Below are 17,399 nucleotides of genomic sequence, written 5' to 3'. Positions count from 1 at the left end.
TTAGCTTTTTCTTTAAAATTTGGTCTCTGACAGAAGCAGCACTCTAGTACTCTGATACTCTGTCCAAGCATTTTGAAGCAGTAACCTAACTGGCATGGTTTAAAACAAAAATATAAATACTAACACCTTATCGTACATTCATAATATATTTGGGTGCTTTCAATAATATTTTTAATAGGAACACACGGGAGAAAGAAAATTTAGATTTCAGTGCAGGTGCAGCATGAACAGGAGAAGTTGGATTTGTTTTGTTTTTCTTAATACTTTGTCTTTTACTTGTAATAATAGTAATAGTAATAGTAGTAATGCTGACGTAAAACAAAACCTTGCGGTAAAGACACTGAAATACACTGTGAAGCAAAAGGCATATTCTCAGTGTCCTTTACTTAACCTTCCAAAAGGTTAGTGAACAATCTTAATGTAAGTATCAAGTCCTGCCTTCCTGCTTGAATAATGAATGATATTTTATCCTATTCTTGGAAAAAGTAGAAACCTATTTATAGTAGTTTTACAACAAAGCAAACTTCTAAGATTACTATTTAAATGCAAACTAATGATTAGTGGCAGAACTTCAAATATAACAGAATAAACCTTTTAAAACTGTATTTTTATTTTTAATCTTTGTTGAAAGTTTTTATATTCATTTCTCAGATGCACATTTGTCATTTAAAATTAATTGTTTGCAATTCTAAGTAGAACATGTAAGTGACCATCAAACTCTTAGAGAATTTCAGTGGTAGATAATAAGTAGAACGAAGTATAAAATACGGTCTCAAAGACTCTCATATTTGTCATCAGTCAGCTTTAAACAAGTTTCTGAGAATGATTTCTGACCCATTCCTCTTTAGCTAATCTCTCTCAACTTGAAAAAATGCAATTATACATTTTCTGCCTGCTATGTTGAAGAAAACATTCCTTTCTGACCTTTGCAAATGATCCATTTACATTCTGAAGCATAAGATTTCATTATCCTTATCTTAGTAGGCATAAGAGCTAGGGTTAGTAGCCATGAAATTATTTAATGCTTTTAAGAATTCTGGCTACAGTATCTGACTCTCTCACCTCTTTAAGGCTGACTGCACACAGTGCATGACATTTTCTTTTATTTCCTTTAATTTAGTTGTTAGAATGATGTATCATTTCATTTGTATGATGAAAGAAAAAAGGAAGATCTCAACTGCAGTCTCCTCTTAATCCTAAATAACACTCAAAAGTAATCCTAAACACTTTTCAACATGAAACACGTGAATACCAGCATTCATTCTTTTAGAAAAGTCCTTCAGAATTCAGCTTTAGTTAAAAGTTTTTAAACTAAATTCTCTATTATGTTATAGAATGATCGATTAATACATACCTTGATATTATTATTTTTTTGTTGCTTTATTTTTTTTAACTGAGTCAAGTTTAGTAAACTTACTTTTGTTCCTTATTACTTCCTTTACCCTGGTAAAGTCTTGTCTTGCCAGTGTCTTTATGTGCTTATTCTAATTACATGCCTATGAAATAGTTATCCCCATTCTAGAATTGGAAATAAAGACATAAAGACTAAGGAATTTAGCCAAGATTGTGCAGAAGGCCGTTGACAAAGCAAGGACAGATTCAAGTGCTATCCCATTGCCTTAGCTTATTGGAAAAATCCCTATTCTTAAAGAGAAAAGCTCTTCGGTTAATACTTTCTGCCATGGATTCAGTAATCTAGAAATTCCCCAAACAACATATGCAGCTTTCCTAGTGTCACAACACAGGACTGAAAGTGCAAGCCCTATTTAAATGTCTGCATGTCATCTTGATCATTACTTGGCTTTGCAGTGGAAAAAATAAATCTACAGTATGCCTAATTTTAGTGAGAGTTATTGGAGGTTTGTTTTTTATATATAAATAGTATTTTAACTTGATTAAAAAGTTAACTCTAATCAGACTGATGTTTCACATCTCATCTAAGTCAAATTAATTCAAATTTATCTTCCTTTTTTTTAATAGCATAATCACAGTTATAATACTACTGTGACACAGTATTTACCCCATGAGGTTGAGACCTGCTTCAAAACAGCATTTTATGTCTCAACTTTTTCTAATGTGCTAAACTTTAATTCTAGGCAACACATCCATCTAGACTAATGGCATATTGAAATGCAAAGAAACTTCTAATTCTCGAGCTCCTGTATGTTTTCTGAGATGTTCCATATAATTTTTTTGTGATTATGTGTCTGTGGTTTGCCTTGTGTAAATCTGTCTCACTGAATGTAGATCTCCTGCTTGCTACCACAAGCTGCAGTAGAATTTGCAGTTGAATTATAAGAAATTCCTCTTCTCCCTTAAAATGGAGAAGGGAACCAACCGCAAATGAATTGTATGTATACGGCTATCTTGTAAATGCATCAGAGTAGCTCCTCACTGCCCTTTTGTACATACTGTATGCTGTCCATAAAGATGCCATATTTTCTATTATTAACCTGAAAAGAAGGTTTCTGCTGGAGAAGGCTCCCTGGTTAGCATTCTTGGCCACGAGGGCACACTGCTGGCTCATTGTCAACTCATCATGCACCACGATGCCCAGGTCCTTCTCTGCAGAGCTGCTCTCCAGAAGGTCAGTGCCCAGCCTGTGCCCTCGTGGCCAAGAAGGTCAGTGGGATCCTGGGACACGTTAAGAGGAGCATCTCCAGCAGGTCGAGGGAGGTGATCCTGCCCCTCTACTCAGCCCTGGTGAGGCCACATCTGGAGTATTGTGTCCAGTTCTGGGCTCCACAGTACAAGAGGGATGTGGAGCTGCTGGAGAGAGTCCAGCGCAGGGCTACAAGGATGATCAGGGGCCTGGAACATCTGCCCTATGAGGAGAGGCTGAGGGAGCTGGGCCTGTTCAGCCTGGAGAAGAGAAGGCTGAGAGGGGACCTGATCAGTGTCTATAAGTACCTCGAGGCAGTGAGGAGGATGGTACTGGTCTCTTTTCACTGGTGGCCACTCACAGAACTAGAGGTAATGGCCACAAACTGAAGCATCAAAAGTTCCACAGAAACTTAAGGAAAAATTTCTTCACAATGAGGGTGCCAGAGCACTGGAACAGGCTGCCCAGAGAGGTTGTGGAGTCTCCTTCTCTGGAGATCTTCAAAACCCATTTGGATGCCACCCTGTGCTACGTGCTCTAGGTGACCCTGCGTGTGCAGGGGGGTTGGACTAGATGACCTCTAGAGGTCCCTTCTGACCTTAAGCATTCTATGATTCTGTGATTCTTAAAATTCTTGTAATTGTTAGCATTAAGTTGGCATTGAGTCCTCATGTGCTAGTGACTCTTGTGTCTGACTGCACAGAAGCAGCCATGCTCGTAGCTGTCTGAGAGGAGGTTCTCCAGCAGGTCCTGCCTGGTAGGATACTGCTCCTTAGGCTCTCCTCAGCCAGCACCAGGCAAGGTGACCTAGAGGGTTGAGACAACAGGTTATCTATTTTCATCTCCTCTTTTGACCCTATTCTAAATCTTGAAACCGCTATAGAGCAGCTGCTGCTGCACATCCCGCAGGACAGACCCTTTTTGTGATAATATAGAAGCCTGATAGCATATGGGGAGCTTCTTCCTACTAACGAGAGCGGGGAGGCGCATGGGGGAATAATTCCAGGAAGTAGAATCATGAAGTAATCGTCCTTGTACGGCAGTTCCAAATTATCATCAGCCCATAAATAAATTAGTTTGTCCTCAGTAAAAGAGTACAAGGGCTGAAGAGCTGCTGCCCCTGAGAACAGGTAAGGAGCCTTTACAACACTTGTCTACAGTCACTTTCCAGAGCCTTTCCATTTGGACAAAATGCACCACACCTGTGTACTGTGGTGTCACAGGCTGTGCACTTATCTAGCTGTCCCTACGAACCAGGAGTAGGAGGTTTCCTGATTTATTTTTCTCTAAGAGATGCTTGGCTGAGTTCTGGTCAGTCTCGATCATGGAGCTTAGAGGTTTGTTTGTTGTTTGTCTGTTTGTTTGTTTTTGCTTCTCCCCATCCCCACTGTTCACTGCTACTGTGCAAGATTGATGCAATCAGTAGCCAGGAGGGAGGACTCTGAAGCAAAATACTGATTTTCAGAATTTCAGCCTTAGAAGACAAGGTCCAAGAAACACAAGGAAAGGCAGAAAGCAGTTGACTGTAAATATAATCTCAGGAAATGCAAAATGTCTTTACTTATTTAAATCTCTTTAATGTTTCCCAAAAGTAATGTGATAAACTTGATGTTTTTCTTTGGTTGGTTTGGTTTCTTTGTTTGTTTTAACAGCACAGAAATGGATCTTCCTCTGCTAAACTGTAGGGAAGCATCCGTTGGAACACTAGTGTCTAGCATATCACATCATAAATTGATCAGCTAAAAAGACTGATCTCTTTGATAGCTTATGCTTTCCGTTATATTATTAATACTGCCATATAAATACTTACTGAAATCACTGAAGTCGCAAGAAGCAATTATTTTGCCCGTATGATGATTTAAAATGCTTTTCCTCCTGAAATGTCTAAATGAGAGCTTTCAAGTCCATGTCTTTTGGTTGTGAATTCAGTTGGTAGATATCAAATATAACAAATATTCAGTTCTAAACGGGGATTGAGGAAAGGGCGGGTACGGTGCCATTTGAAGTCTATCTAGATTAATCTGAGTCCAGTAAATGCCTGTAAGAGAACAAAAATAGCAGAGTGTTAGTTTGTTTCTGGCAGGGACCCCCCTGCTCGCAGTGACCGGTACCTTGGGGCCTCGCAGAGCTGAAGGTGGCATCTTTGTTTAGAATTGGGATTTAAAGCCCTCCTGCTCTCTCCTTGCACCTCTGTCTATATGTGTCCAAGTTCAGGAACTAAATTACTTCCATCCCTTTGCCAGACTTCCCCCACGTCCAGGTAGTTCCATCTATGGCTTTCACCAGTAGCATTGCAACATTTGTGTTCCTGTTCTGTAATTCACAGTCTGTTATTTTCTGTTGCTTAACTGAGGTTATGCCTGAAATTGTGCATCAGATGTCAAAGCAGTGCAAAAATATTGCACTCAAAAAATCCTTCATATCTTTGTGTAACCAAAAAAAAAAAGTTTCAATTGATCGTGTAAACCTACTCTTGTTGTCAAGGGCCCGTTGAACTTATTTCTGTTAGTCTGATGGAGACTGAATTCACGGAGGTGCCTATGACGTGATGCTATCGCTTCTTCACTGCAGCCATGTCACTTACTGAGAGGCTTTTTACAAAATGAACAAAGAATCCCCATAGAATCTGAATCAGTTTGCAGGAAATGAAAAGATTACAAGATTTTTACTTAAATGGAATAATCAGCCACATCAGAACTGGGATGTTTGTGAATCTGTAGATAGCTAAGAATGCTTTTATCTTGTTTCCTTACTGCCTTTTTAGGTAACAAAGGAAAATGTTGTTTTTCCTCCTACATTCTCTCCTTCAGTTCTTAATAATTATATGCTATTACTAGGACATACCTTACAACTGCTTTTGCAAGGCAGTATTCCTGCTCCCATTAAATTATTTTTTTATTTCAGAACTTGCTCATGAGCATCTATTTAGCTCATTTTTGACACATGAATAACCAGTAGTTACTGATTATTACAAATAAGAATAGAAGTGTCTAGAATCTTCACACTGAATCTGAGTTTTTAAAACAATGGGGCAAGATACTCATCATTACCCAAGTCAAAGGTAGTGTGGACAGTGCGTTCATTCTCAACGTGTAACAAATAGCAGAGCTTCAGTTTAGCATTGACCTAGTGCTCAGAAGAAATCTTAAGCTGTTTCCAACTTGAGTGTCCACAAATAGTTTGGCAATGTGGGATTTAGCCTTTAGGAATTAAATAATTGTATGGTATAGCTAAAATTTCCTGAACATTTTTATTTTACATCTTGGAATGTGTATTTGTATAGAAAACCTTTTTTTTTCAAATTACTTGCCAAAGCCTGTTTTCTAATTTAATTTCAGCTGGACAGCTTAGCCAGTCAGCACACTTTGCTCTCCAGTTGCCATACAACGTGCTAGGCTTGGGACGCAGCGCTAATTTCCTCGACCATTTGTATGTTGGCATTCCTCGTCCTTTGGGAGAAAAGGTTAGTTCAGATTTAAGCTTGAATTAAGTTATTACCTATGTTCTTACCTTTCCTAGTAAAATTGGGGTGAAAATACTGTGAGGGACACATTTCAGCAGAAGCTCAAGGTAGTAAGTTTGAGCACAGAAAAGAGTTTGCCAAAATGAAAATACAACCAACCACCCCTGGAAAAAAAAATTTGTACACGCCCCTTGGGAGGGAATGCAAGCTCTGGTGAGCAAGAGCAGAAGATGAGTGAAGCTGTCTACAAATGTTAGCACAGGTCTGTAGTGCTCATTTATATGGTAACAGTGTCCAGTTATTGTGGTTTCAGCTGGAAGTTTTCCTGGGCTTGGTCTGGCTGACATGTAAATTCACACTGTGACTTCTGCCTCAGGGAGAGAACCATGAGCAGCACGGTGGGAGGGGGGATCACAAGGATTACCCAAGCACCAGTAAAACACAAAAATAGGGCTGCAAGCTTTGAAGATTTCACAGTCCTACTTTAAAAAGAGAGATATTCACGCTACTGTTCTAGTCAATTTTTAATTTGGATAATTGCTTTGCTGGCGTAAAATGCCTTTCTAGCATCAGTTCTTCTCCTCGTTCCCTGTTATATTGCTGCTTTGTACTTTTCAAGTAGAGGTTGTATTGCATGTCAGCAAAACTTGCTTTGGTTTTTACTTTTATTCATTTTTACAAGTGCTTTGGGGCTTTCAGGTTAAAAGGTACTTATAAATGTAAAGGAATAATTGCTCTTTTTTAAGAAAAAAGAGAGGGTAATATGGTAATTTTAGCTTTTTTTCTTTTTTTTCCCTTGTTCTATGTTACAATAGAGAATTTCAGAATACTTTGCTTTTAAGTATGTTGATTTATAAGGAATTGAGATAGCTTTTGTTTTTCTTTCAGTCGGTAAGAAAACAGGAATGGACAGCTATCATACCAAACTCTCAACTTATAGTCATTCCATATCCTCATAACGTTCCTCGAAGGTAATTTCATCATTCTGAAGCACACTTCACAAAATTACATTATTAATGCAGAGTTTAGGCATGATGTATCTTAAAAATATATCTTATATGGGAAGTAAATTTAAAAACAACTAAGAGGAGGGACAAATCTGTAACTATGAATACAGCAGAATATTTGTAAAGAAATTATATAGACTCTTATATAGTCACCATAAACATTTGAAATCTATTATCAGCTCCGATCCTATAAATAAGATCCTATAAATTTGCTAGATTTACCAATCTTCTTTCTGATAAAAGGCAAGCATGGTAGTGGCTGAAGCAGGCATTTTTGTTGCATCAAACATGCAATTTGTATCTAGTTTCATTAAAAAAAGCTTCAATTTAGGCCTTGCAAGCATAGTATCTGTTGCCACAGGTATGAATGCCTTTAAGTAAAGGTGAAAGGGTTACCCACACAAGAGCTTTAACACTGAGTTCATTTTGTAATTAAAATATCCATCCCTGAAAGTCAGCATGTTTCTTTCTTTCCTGTTAGAGAAAGCATTAGTCACATATTCCAGCTGCTTTTTGCCGCTTGATCTACTAGTGAGGTCAGTTGCATTTATCATGCAGAAATGATTTCAACATCAGTTTCGGCAGTTAATTTTACTATAGAACAATTGAAAACTAAGAAGCGATGTGCCACTTGAGCCACTAATTAACAAGCACAGGAATGAGATTTGCCAGATAAAGAAAATTTATAGTATTGAGGTATTTAAAGGTGTGTGCTATATAGAAAACTTTTCTTGATCTTTGTATCCTTAAAACTACTTTTGCCTTTTCACTTAAGAAGTTTATGGACACTGTAAAATAGCGGAGGATATATTTTCCAAAGATATCAGATTTCATAATAAACATTTCTCAAATTCCATATAATTATTTTTAACATAGAGGTGTTATTTCCTGAGATGTACTAGTAAAACAGACCAAATTCTGTACTTCCGCAGAATGTTCAGCCTCTTTCCACAAGATTGAGGTCTGCAAGTTCTCTTGTTTTCGGTAGAAACCAGTATCCTCTCATTCATTGCAAGTATCAAGTCATTTGAGCCAAAAAGGAAGAAAAAGAATGGAGGCTAACACTTGATGTGAAATGAGAAACCATAGTGTTCAATACAGTATTTATGTTCAAACAGCTAAGTTTAATTTCAACTCAAAGCCTCTTTACAGAGAAATTAAAATTTCTAGATAAAGAAAAAAGCCCTCCAGTGGAATACCTTGTTTGCGTGAGCTGGCGGAAATGTTGTGAGCAGGGAATGGAGGTTTTTTTCTGCTGTCTGTCCCCACTCTCAATTAACTAATCCTTGTAGGTGAGGGTAGGGAGAGCAGCCTCCCTTCACAAGGCTCCTGCCCAGCCCCTGGGCTGAGCTGCAGCCTCCCCTTCCCTTGCACACCCTGCTCTCCTGGGGGCCGCCTCTTTAGCCTTTGGGGTGCAGAACCTGTTGGGCAGGGAGCTGCAGCACAAAACAGTTAATTCCCTCATGGTCCTTTCTTGTTGGCTACTTAATATAAGAAGCTTCACAGATTTTCCTGGCTAGTTGCGCGCTGGGGAGGTGCGAGCGCAGCATGATGTGCTCTGGAGTCCCTGGCGGCAGGAGCCTCGCGGGCTCCCTGCGCAGGGCTGCTCAGCGGGGCAGGCAGACAGGCCAGCAGCAGCCCTGGCGCTTGGGTGTTCTGCAGCTTTCTCCCCAGCTGCTCCCCGTGAGCCCGTCCCAGATGAGCTCCTTATGCAGAGGGAATAAATAACCTGCCTTACGGAGACAGCTGGCCCTGCCTTTCCATCCCCCCCCCAAGCCCCAGGCACTTTTGTAGAAATTTCTATTATGCATTTTATTTTGTTCCACTGGGAGAAAAAAAGGATAAATCTAATGAGAAAAAAAAAGTCCCTGAGGATAGCCATAGCACTCCTGGGTAGCTTAACAGAAACTAAATTTAGATATGGCATTACCTGAAAATAATTATATTAAGACATATATTTCTAACCAAACACTGTTAAGCACCAGTCTGCAAGTACAGTCACTAGTTATTGTGGACTAAGTCATAGCCCATCTTGCATTAGCAGGTTCTTTTTGTTTTTATAAATTAAGTCTAGTTACTGCTCCCCAATGAAGGGTATTAATGTTTCCTTGGGTTTTGCTCTTCTGTATATGTAGCTGGAGTGCCAAACTGTACCTGACCCCGAGTAACATCGTGCTGCTAACGGCTATAGCCTTAATTGGTGTCTGTGTTTTCATCCTGGCAATAATTGGCATATTACACTGGCAAGAAAAGGTAAGTTTAACTAACAAGATTTTTTCTGTATTTCTATACTATTTAGCATTTCCTAATATTTTACTAGTCTTGTGTGTTCTTTGAGTAGCATTCTGCAGTATAAATTCTGACACATCAGACTGCATTAATTCCCCAAAGATAGTTGTTATTAATTCAGTGTTTATTGCAAGCTTAAAAAATAGCATGTTTTTGTTTAAACACTAAGATAACTAACAATAAAGGAAGGGAGGGAATCTAATGATCGGCTAACAATCAACAGCTAATAACAGCTATCAGTGGTACCAGCTCTTTGCACTAAGCCACTATTTCCAATAAAAAGTGATTTTTTTTTGGTTCCTATTTAAGCTTTCTCTTTTGTAGAGTTCTAAAGAACACTATAGTCAGGAAGTGCAACATAAACTCAACTTATTTATCTTGAGCTCTCCTGATAATCTAAAAATAAGAAAAAACATCTCTTGTCTCTGTCTGCTGATTGCACTGACATTAGCATTCATGACTGTATGGAGAGTCAATTGTGCACATATTGGCTGCTTTGCTCAGTGTGTCTGAATTATACATGCAGTGTATAGAAATTCATTGATTTGAAGCAGCATTTTGAAAGGGGCCTTTCATGCCACAAAAGGAACACGTTCCTATTTTTCCTAACTATGCTTAGTTCGCAATCATTTCCAAGTGGCAAAATTGCCAATAAATGCAACGACATACCCAAACCATAATCTTAGCTGTCAAATAAAATCATTGCACATTTTGACATGGTAGAGCTGTTTGTTATTTTGTGCTTGTGGAAATAAAATGACCTTGTTAAAAATTCAGGTAAGTTTTGCACTTGCTTCATGTTAAAATATCTTGTCTGACATTCCCAAATTTTCAGAATGTTAAATAATACCTCTAAATATAGGTAAGATTGGGAGTTAAAAAAGGAAAAAGAAAGGAATACAAAGTTTATGATGCCTGGCCCTTTAGATAACATGTTGGCCCAGGCATTCCTTGTTAATTGGTAGCTTAGTACACACTGCCTGGGTTTACTTCTGCCTCCAACACATCTTATGCAACAGGAGTATCAGAAAAGATACTCTGGACAGTTCCATTTGGAGAAATGGAGATTAATGTTAATATTTCATATTGATAATCATTCATATATTTTAATGTAAAGAAGCACTCAGCCCATAGTGCTTTCTGAGCTCTGTAAAGACCATTAAGGGAGAATGAAAGAAGCAGTATGGGTTATGTTATAAACTGATTTGACAGCTGCATGTTGTTCGAACTTGGTATAAATATTTGGACAAATTACATATATTTTCGAAGTACCGTATAAAGGTCTGTTAACTCTTATAATTTCCAGGGCATTTGTTGTTTTTTAATCTTCCCAGCTTACAGAGGAGATGGTTGAGGGACAGAACAAACAACAAGCTTGACCAAGGCTCTGTTGCACATCACTGGCGTAACTGGGCTCAAACTCAGGAGTTCCTTGTTTCTAAGTTTATGTGGTTTGTTGCCCATTTCAGCAGCCCTCTCATCAAAATACTGCTCTGCTTGAGTCCTGGTTTCCTTTACAGATCTCAAGAGTACTGATAGTAAAAGGAAGGGGAAATGAACTGGCAGTTACAATCTCTGCTATTCCCCCAGAGGATTATCTGTCTGTAAGCTGCAGTGTTTTATTCACCAATAAAAATAAATCATGTACTTTGTCCTCTTCAGATGATAAGCGGTAGTAGAAGCCCTTTGTCTACAATGCTTCTTACACAGTCATCTGTCAGCCAACTATTTTATTGTTTAAGTAATATTTGTAGTGTTTAAGGATAGTATGGTGCTCTGTCATATTCCTTGGAGATTTTGGATCCATTTAAAAAAACACGGCTTTCAAACCTTACTGTATTTTAGTTTTGATAGGACGAAAGAAAGAGGAATTGAGGAAGAACTCACAGTATTATTTATTTCACAAAACCAGAGTCGACTACATTAACTAGGACCTCAGTATTCCTGAGTTCTGATTATTTTTGCTCTGCTTCGTGGTGTTGGAGCATATGAATGCTGTACCTTGACAAGGATACTCTTAAGGAAGTTTTGAAAGATTAATTATTGTCAAATTTGAAGTTGTAAATTTTTTTCAGGAAACTTAGAAGACTTAGAACTTAGAATGAAAACTGCTTTCTAGGTGATCATACAAACTTTTGTGGAATATGACAAGCATTTTGGTGGAGGAGGGTGTATGACACTCCCTTCTTTCCACCCCATCTTTGCCATTAAAAATACTACTAATGTTGATAAAGTCCCTGCCAAAAAGTCAGGCTGATACAGCTCGAATTGCACTGACAGTTCTGCTGCTGCCACAAAATGCAGCCAGATCCGTGCGCTGAACCCAGAGGAGTATCTGTCACACACAAACATTGTCTGATGAGGAAATCTTTGGTATTGAGCCAGCACGGATGACAAACTTTCCTGGCAGAACACATGCACTGGCTTCTACCAAAGATGCCATTCATATTTATCAACTCAAGATACAAATCTGAATGCCCACACAGCAGCACACTATAAAGGCTTTTCTTCAGTTTACTCATTCATCAAAAAAAAAAAAAAATGTAAGCAAGTTGAGCTAACATTTAAATCTTTTATTGCTGACTTCTCTCATGCTAGGATTTATATTCAGATTATCTGTCCTGAGGCAAACACTGAGTCCTAGAAAAATTAATGATGTGTTTAAAAATAAGTGCTTCCATATTCCATTACTGCTGTGAAGTATAAGGTACGTAGGAGAGGATAACACGTTATTACATACTACATGAGACAGAGGTACAATTTGGATGTGCTTCTTTTTTCAAAGTGCCATCCAAACTGCTCTCTGAGCAGATCAGTGCCTGTTCTGAATAAACAGGGACGTACAAACTGCCTCACATTTCCTTACTGCAAAAAAAAACATGGAACGCTCCCCTTTTAGCCTTACTTGGTGCTGCTAATTGTTGGTCGAACAATTTGATCTTTGTCTAAAGTTAGATTTAACAGAAATATATTTTTAATTACAATATAGATAATATTTATGGTTAATTCAAAGTCATTTCATCTCATTATAGTGTAGGCTAAATAATTGCACTCTAGGAAACATTTTTCATTTCTGTAGTATTCCTTTAAAAACATTATTAGAATAATAGGAAATAATGGATCATTAATACTAAAACAGCTGAGCATTAGCAGCAGAAGCCAATTTTGAGTAGTTTGTTGCTAATACAAGCTGCCATCATTTAAAAGGTAATTATTGAGGCTTTTACTAAGCTTTTTACCTTTTTCAACTGACTGACTTGGAAAAAAACCAACTATTCTCTGACATTTGACAACTCATTTCTGTAACGTTAGTGCTTTAGGTTCCATAAAGTGTTTGGGTTTTATTTTTCAGAAAGCAGATGACAGAGAGAAGCGACAGGAAGCCCATCGGTTCCATTTTGATGCTATGTGACATGCCTTAATATTTATGAAGAAGCTGCTGCTCATTTGCTTAATTGAAATACTGAATTCTGATTTGTAAAATGATTACTGTGAGACTAGTGCTGGTATGCTATTTGTAAATGTTGCATTACGTGGTATTTATTTGGAAAGTATTTAAATCAGACCTGAATGTCTCACAAGGCCTTTCAGTAAACAGACTGTATATATTAGCTTTTGGTCTTGTTTTAACAGAAACTGTAAATATATTTTTCTTCGTGAGGGGTCATACTGCATGTACCTCATTGTTTACATACCACTCCTTCTTCAGCACTAGTTGCTGGAAAGGTGTAAATAAAGTTTAGTCTTTCAGTGAGCAGAATCCTCAGTACCGTTTGAATTGGTCTTGTCCTTTATACATCCTCGCAAAGTGAACTGCGTTCTGAAGATTAAGCTTGAGCAATTTCTCAGGCGAGACGTTATCCAGTAATTATTCTGGTTGTACTAAATGGTGTTCTGTCTAAAGTGCTCTGTATTTTTCTTGGTTTCAATCTGTATGTGCAGTAGTTAAAGAATTTAGGAACCTGAGTTACTAAAGCAAACCTGCAGTGCTAATGCTAGCTCAGTAACTCATCATGGGATAAATGTAGTATTCATGTTTAGTAGTTCTAGAGAGAAGATTCATTTAAAAATTTAATTCATAAAAATGGATCGGCACAAACTGCTTTTCTAATTAAACTGTAACCATTTTCTTTTTAAAAAGGCCTAGACTCATTATAAAAGTTGTTTTTTTTTCTATTTACTTCTAAGAAAGGGGAGTGGGGTTTTTTTTCAGAATTTAAAATAAAAAAAATGAGGTAGAATGAGAATTAAGATTGACTCACTAAAATGAATTACTAATAGATGAGATACAGAAAGATTAAATGAAGACTATAATTGGACTCTCAGAATAAGTAGCATCCATAATCTGTGTAGACTACCTGAATTTCATGAAAAGACTGTTAATAATTTCATACAAAGAGAAGTTTAACCTTCTATATTTAAAAGGCTGAAGAGTAATTTGGATCCTGAAGCAATCTGTATAAATGATCATGCTTTTATTTAATATTTTTCCTGTATTCGTAGTGATGGTTTACATGGTTTATTGTGCTTTTACATCTGTCAATTTGCATTCCTAATAAATACAATTTAATAAAGTAGCAGATGCTTTCTCACCAACCTGCCCCTTGTTGTACCTGCACTGCAGTGTCTGCTCTCTCTCTTCTGGACTGGAATTTGTCCTGCAACCTCCCAAGCTGCCCACAATCACAGTTCAAATAATTAGTTATAGCAATGCTTAACAGTGACCCCCTCCTACAGAATGAGGAAAATACAGAGCTAAACAGACATACCACGTTATGAAGTTTAGACCTTTCAAATATGAACCGATCATATTCCAGGAAAGGAGACCTCTGTGTTATGTTTGCTACTGCCATTCAGCATAGCACAGTTCCTTAATATACCCCTTTAATGCTTCCCTTTCTTTGCCTCCCTGGCATGAAAAGGTTGATTTCTAGAGAATCCCCAAGTGCTACCATACGTTTTCAGCCCACTAATGGCATTCTCTGCAGCCAGAGACCTGCCCAGCGGCACCTGCCCTTCCCACGGCGCTGGCGACCATGCCCGCAGCCACCACCGCGGCCGAGTCACCATGAACCCTTCGCATGGCAAAATAAACAGCCATTACTCTCCTTAGGGGTTTCAAAAAACAATTAGCAGTGAAACATGCTCCTGCTGACATTTAAGCTGTCGTCAAGTTAACAGAGCAATGAATTTGGTGTATTTTGTTTTAAGGTATTATGTGTTTGGCAATATGTTGTTGTATCACTTCATACATAAGATATTATTATTGTAGCTTTAATAGCTTTCTTATAAGAAGATTTCAACTTGGCTTACAACAATACATATACTGTTTTGGAATATTTTAAGACATGGAATATTGTTAAACCTCTTGTCAAAGGTTCTATATCAGACTTCCTAAACCACAGGCATCAAAAATATGTTTCATTAAGAGTGTCACTCTTCTACTAGCAAGTTTAAGAGAGCAACATCAATTAGGATGTGTAGTTCCAGGTGCTCCTCAGAGTAACAGTGAAGCGAGAAAAAAATCTAGCTACATAAATTTTCAAAATACATCACCATAATGCAGCCCTGGTGAGAAACGCTATGAAAGGCTTTAGTGTGAAATCTCACCTATATAAAGATACTGTTGACATGCCAGCTGACAGATGGCTCTTCAAGTATCAGCTTTCTTTGTTCTCATCTTCTATGCGAAAATTAAAGCCTGAATCATCCTCACAGATTTACCATTAATGCAGTGCAATCCTCCGCCACCAAGAGAACGTTCCTGCTCTGCACAAGTGGCCACACTCCTTGGATGCCCGATCCCGTCTATGGAGAAGCGGTTCCTTCACAGGCAGCTGTTCTGCAAGGGCTCCCCACAGTTAATTGCAGATCCAGCACTGTAAAGTCACCCAGGCAATCTGGGACTTCTGCCTTTCAATGAATGGCAGTTTGAGAGACCAGGAAAAGTCAGTATCTTTCTATGTCCACCTGTACTCGCTAGAACTTAGCTTTGTTGAGACAATGTAACAGGCTTAACCATGTCAGCTTTAAACATTTTAATAACAAAATAATTATTTTTAAAAATCCAGAAAATAAGATTACACTTAAAATAATAATTTTACACTGAAGGAAAAAAAAATACTAGCACTATTCATTTTATCAAAAATACCTACAACTCAAATGTTCAATAAGGATGAGTAAATTTCCAATCAAAGACTTTAAAAGATGTCAAGAAAAGAACAGCTGCAGCCACTTTTAAAGCTGAAATGTTGCTGTTCAGAAGTCCTATGTTATCCATTATTCTCCAGCTTTTTCCTCATGACAACAGGCTGTATTTGGTGATGCTGTAGTAATATCAGCCTCAGGTGTCACTTTGAAAATATCAACCACACAGCACTATTTTATAGTGAATCTCTGTCACCAGTGAACAGGGTGATCTTGTCTATGATGCGCTCCATTAAGCTTGTAAAATACACACTAACCTTGTCTTGAAATTCCCAATTTTTATGACCTAACCCAAATAAGTTTCTAGATACATTCTCTGTAGAACACACAGACCTAATCACATTGCCAGGCAAAGACGGGAAGCTTTCTGAAGACCATCAGAATTCTTCATGACCATTAAAAAGGTGCCAGTGTTCTTAACTCAGTAGTAAATAACCAAGTGAAGTATACATACTTCTGTAGGCTTCATATTACCACATGAAGAGGCACTAGCAGTTTCCATCATTTTATAATTATAATATGCAGTTGCATATCATGAAGATTTTTCAAATGCTCCTAATCCCACGGAGGAAGCCAGGTGACAGCACACGTTAGTCCTAACCTCTTGTCAGAATTACTCATTGCTCTGCGGGCTTCTGCAGGCACTGTTCACACAGGTGTTCACGGCACCAACACGAGCGGGCCTGCTGAGCCCAGTGAACTACGTAGGCTTGGAAAAATAAGCACGGCAGCCCGGGGTGCAGCAGAACGCCCCCAGCCAGCTCCGCAAAAGCTGCCTTCAACCCTTGCTAGCTCCCACCCTCAAGTGCGATGAACTCCCACGCACAACTATCTCAGGCTCAAGCACCGTGCTGCTTCCACAGAAGGCAGCTTTCTCGGGCTCAGAGCATGGGAAGGCAAAGTTCCCTCAAGAGCTATCCCAAGTTTTACAATACAGTATTTTAAAGCATCATCTGTCACCAGAATTCTCAAGTCAAAGCAATAGGGATGCACACATAAGAAACCCCTCTGGAAGCAGCTGTAAGGGATAGCAGAATATGACCCAGCTCCATAAGCTGCTGCTGCTGCCCACACCTCACACACTGACAGCTGGACACGACCCCAGGACACAGGGTGGGAAATGTGCTGCACGCTCGCCCGTGTGCAACCGCTCTGCCCACCCCTCCGACACCAGACCGGGATTTGATGATTCACTGTAATTCACTGTAGCAGAATTGTCTGCAGCTCATACCAAGTTGTATCAAAAAAAGGACTATTTTTTTCCCTCATTTTCCTTTGTTCTGAGACAATAGACAACAAATCGTTTCCCTGAATGCAAATTCAATTTGAGATCTAAGAATCAGGCTGGCTTCCTCATCTCTTATGTCTTCATCGTAAGTGACAAAGTAGCTGAGCCAAATCCTGCCTTTGGCTGTGCTCTGCATTCCAAAAAAAAGCCACCCCCTGTCTCCTAACAATCTGTACAAGAGCATAATTGGATTTTGATTTTTGTACTTGAGTACTGCAGGGAGAATTTTAAAAAAAAAAGTGGATGATGCACAAATACAGTATAAATTATTAGTCTGTCAGATATTTTATAGGATTCCTACTGTCAACACATTTTTTTTAGCAAAGTCAGAAAAAAAATACAACGATGCACGGAGGGAAGACTTTTTAATACCAGAATTTTCACTGCAGAATGGAGCATTCAGCGCACTGCTCGGAAAAGCCTGGGTTTGAGGGGTGAGCCTGGAGACACGGACCCTGCTGGGCTGTAGCATCCCTGCTGGAGACCGCAAGGACAACTCGAGTAAGCGGAACGACACCGCTCCGCGCCGCCCGAGCCTCCCGC

At 38.7% G+C, this 17,399-nt stretch overlaps 1 protein-coding gene across 1 annotated transcript in view; it reads left to right on the top strand.

The window, feature by feature from the left end:
* Positions 1-13,006, top strand: part of ITFG1 (integrin alpha FG-GAP repeat containing 1) — a 76,783-nt gene extending 63,777 nt beyond the window's left edge. The window contains exons 15-18 of the mRNA XM_088530885.1: positions 5,941-6,065; positions 6,954-7,036; positions 9,208-9,325; positions 12,714-13,006. Of these exons, the coding sequence (XP_088387011.1) occupies positions 5,941-6,065; positions 6,954-7,036; positions 9,208-9,325; positions 12,714-12,773 (386 nt within the window). The 3' untranslated portion in view covers positions 12,774-13,006. The remainder of the gene's footprint in view (positions 1-5,940; positions 6,066-6,953; positions 7,037-9,207; positions 9,326-12,713) is intronic.
* Positions 13,007-17,399: the final 4,393 nt, after the last annotated feature.

The sequence above is a fragment of the Tinamus guttatus genome, unplaced genomic scaffold (assembly GCF_059628265.1).
Source record: "Tinamus guttatus ecotype Peru unplaced genomic scaffold, ASM5962826v1 Tinamus_guttatus_pri_ptg000389l, whole genome shotgun sequence".
Lineage (NCBI taxonomy): Eukaryota > Metazoa > Chordata > Aves > Tinamiformes > Tinamidae > Tinamus > Tinamus guttatus.
Note: the sequence above shows the minus strand (reverse complement) of the source record. Positions and strands in the feature narration are given on the sequence as shown.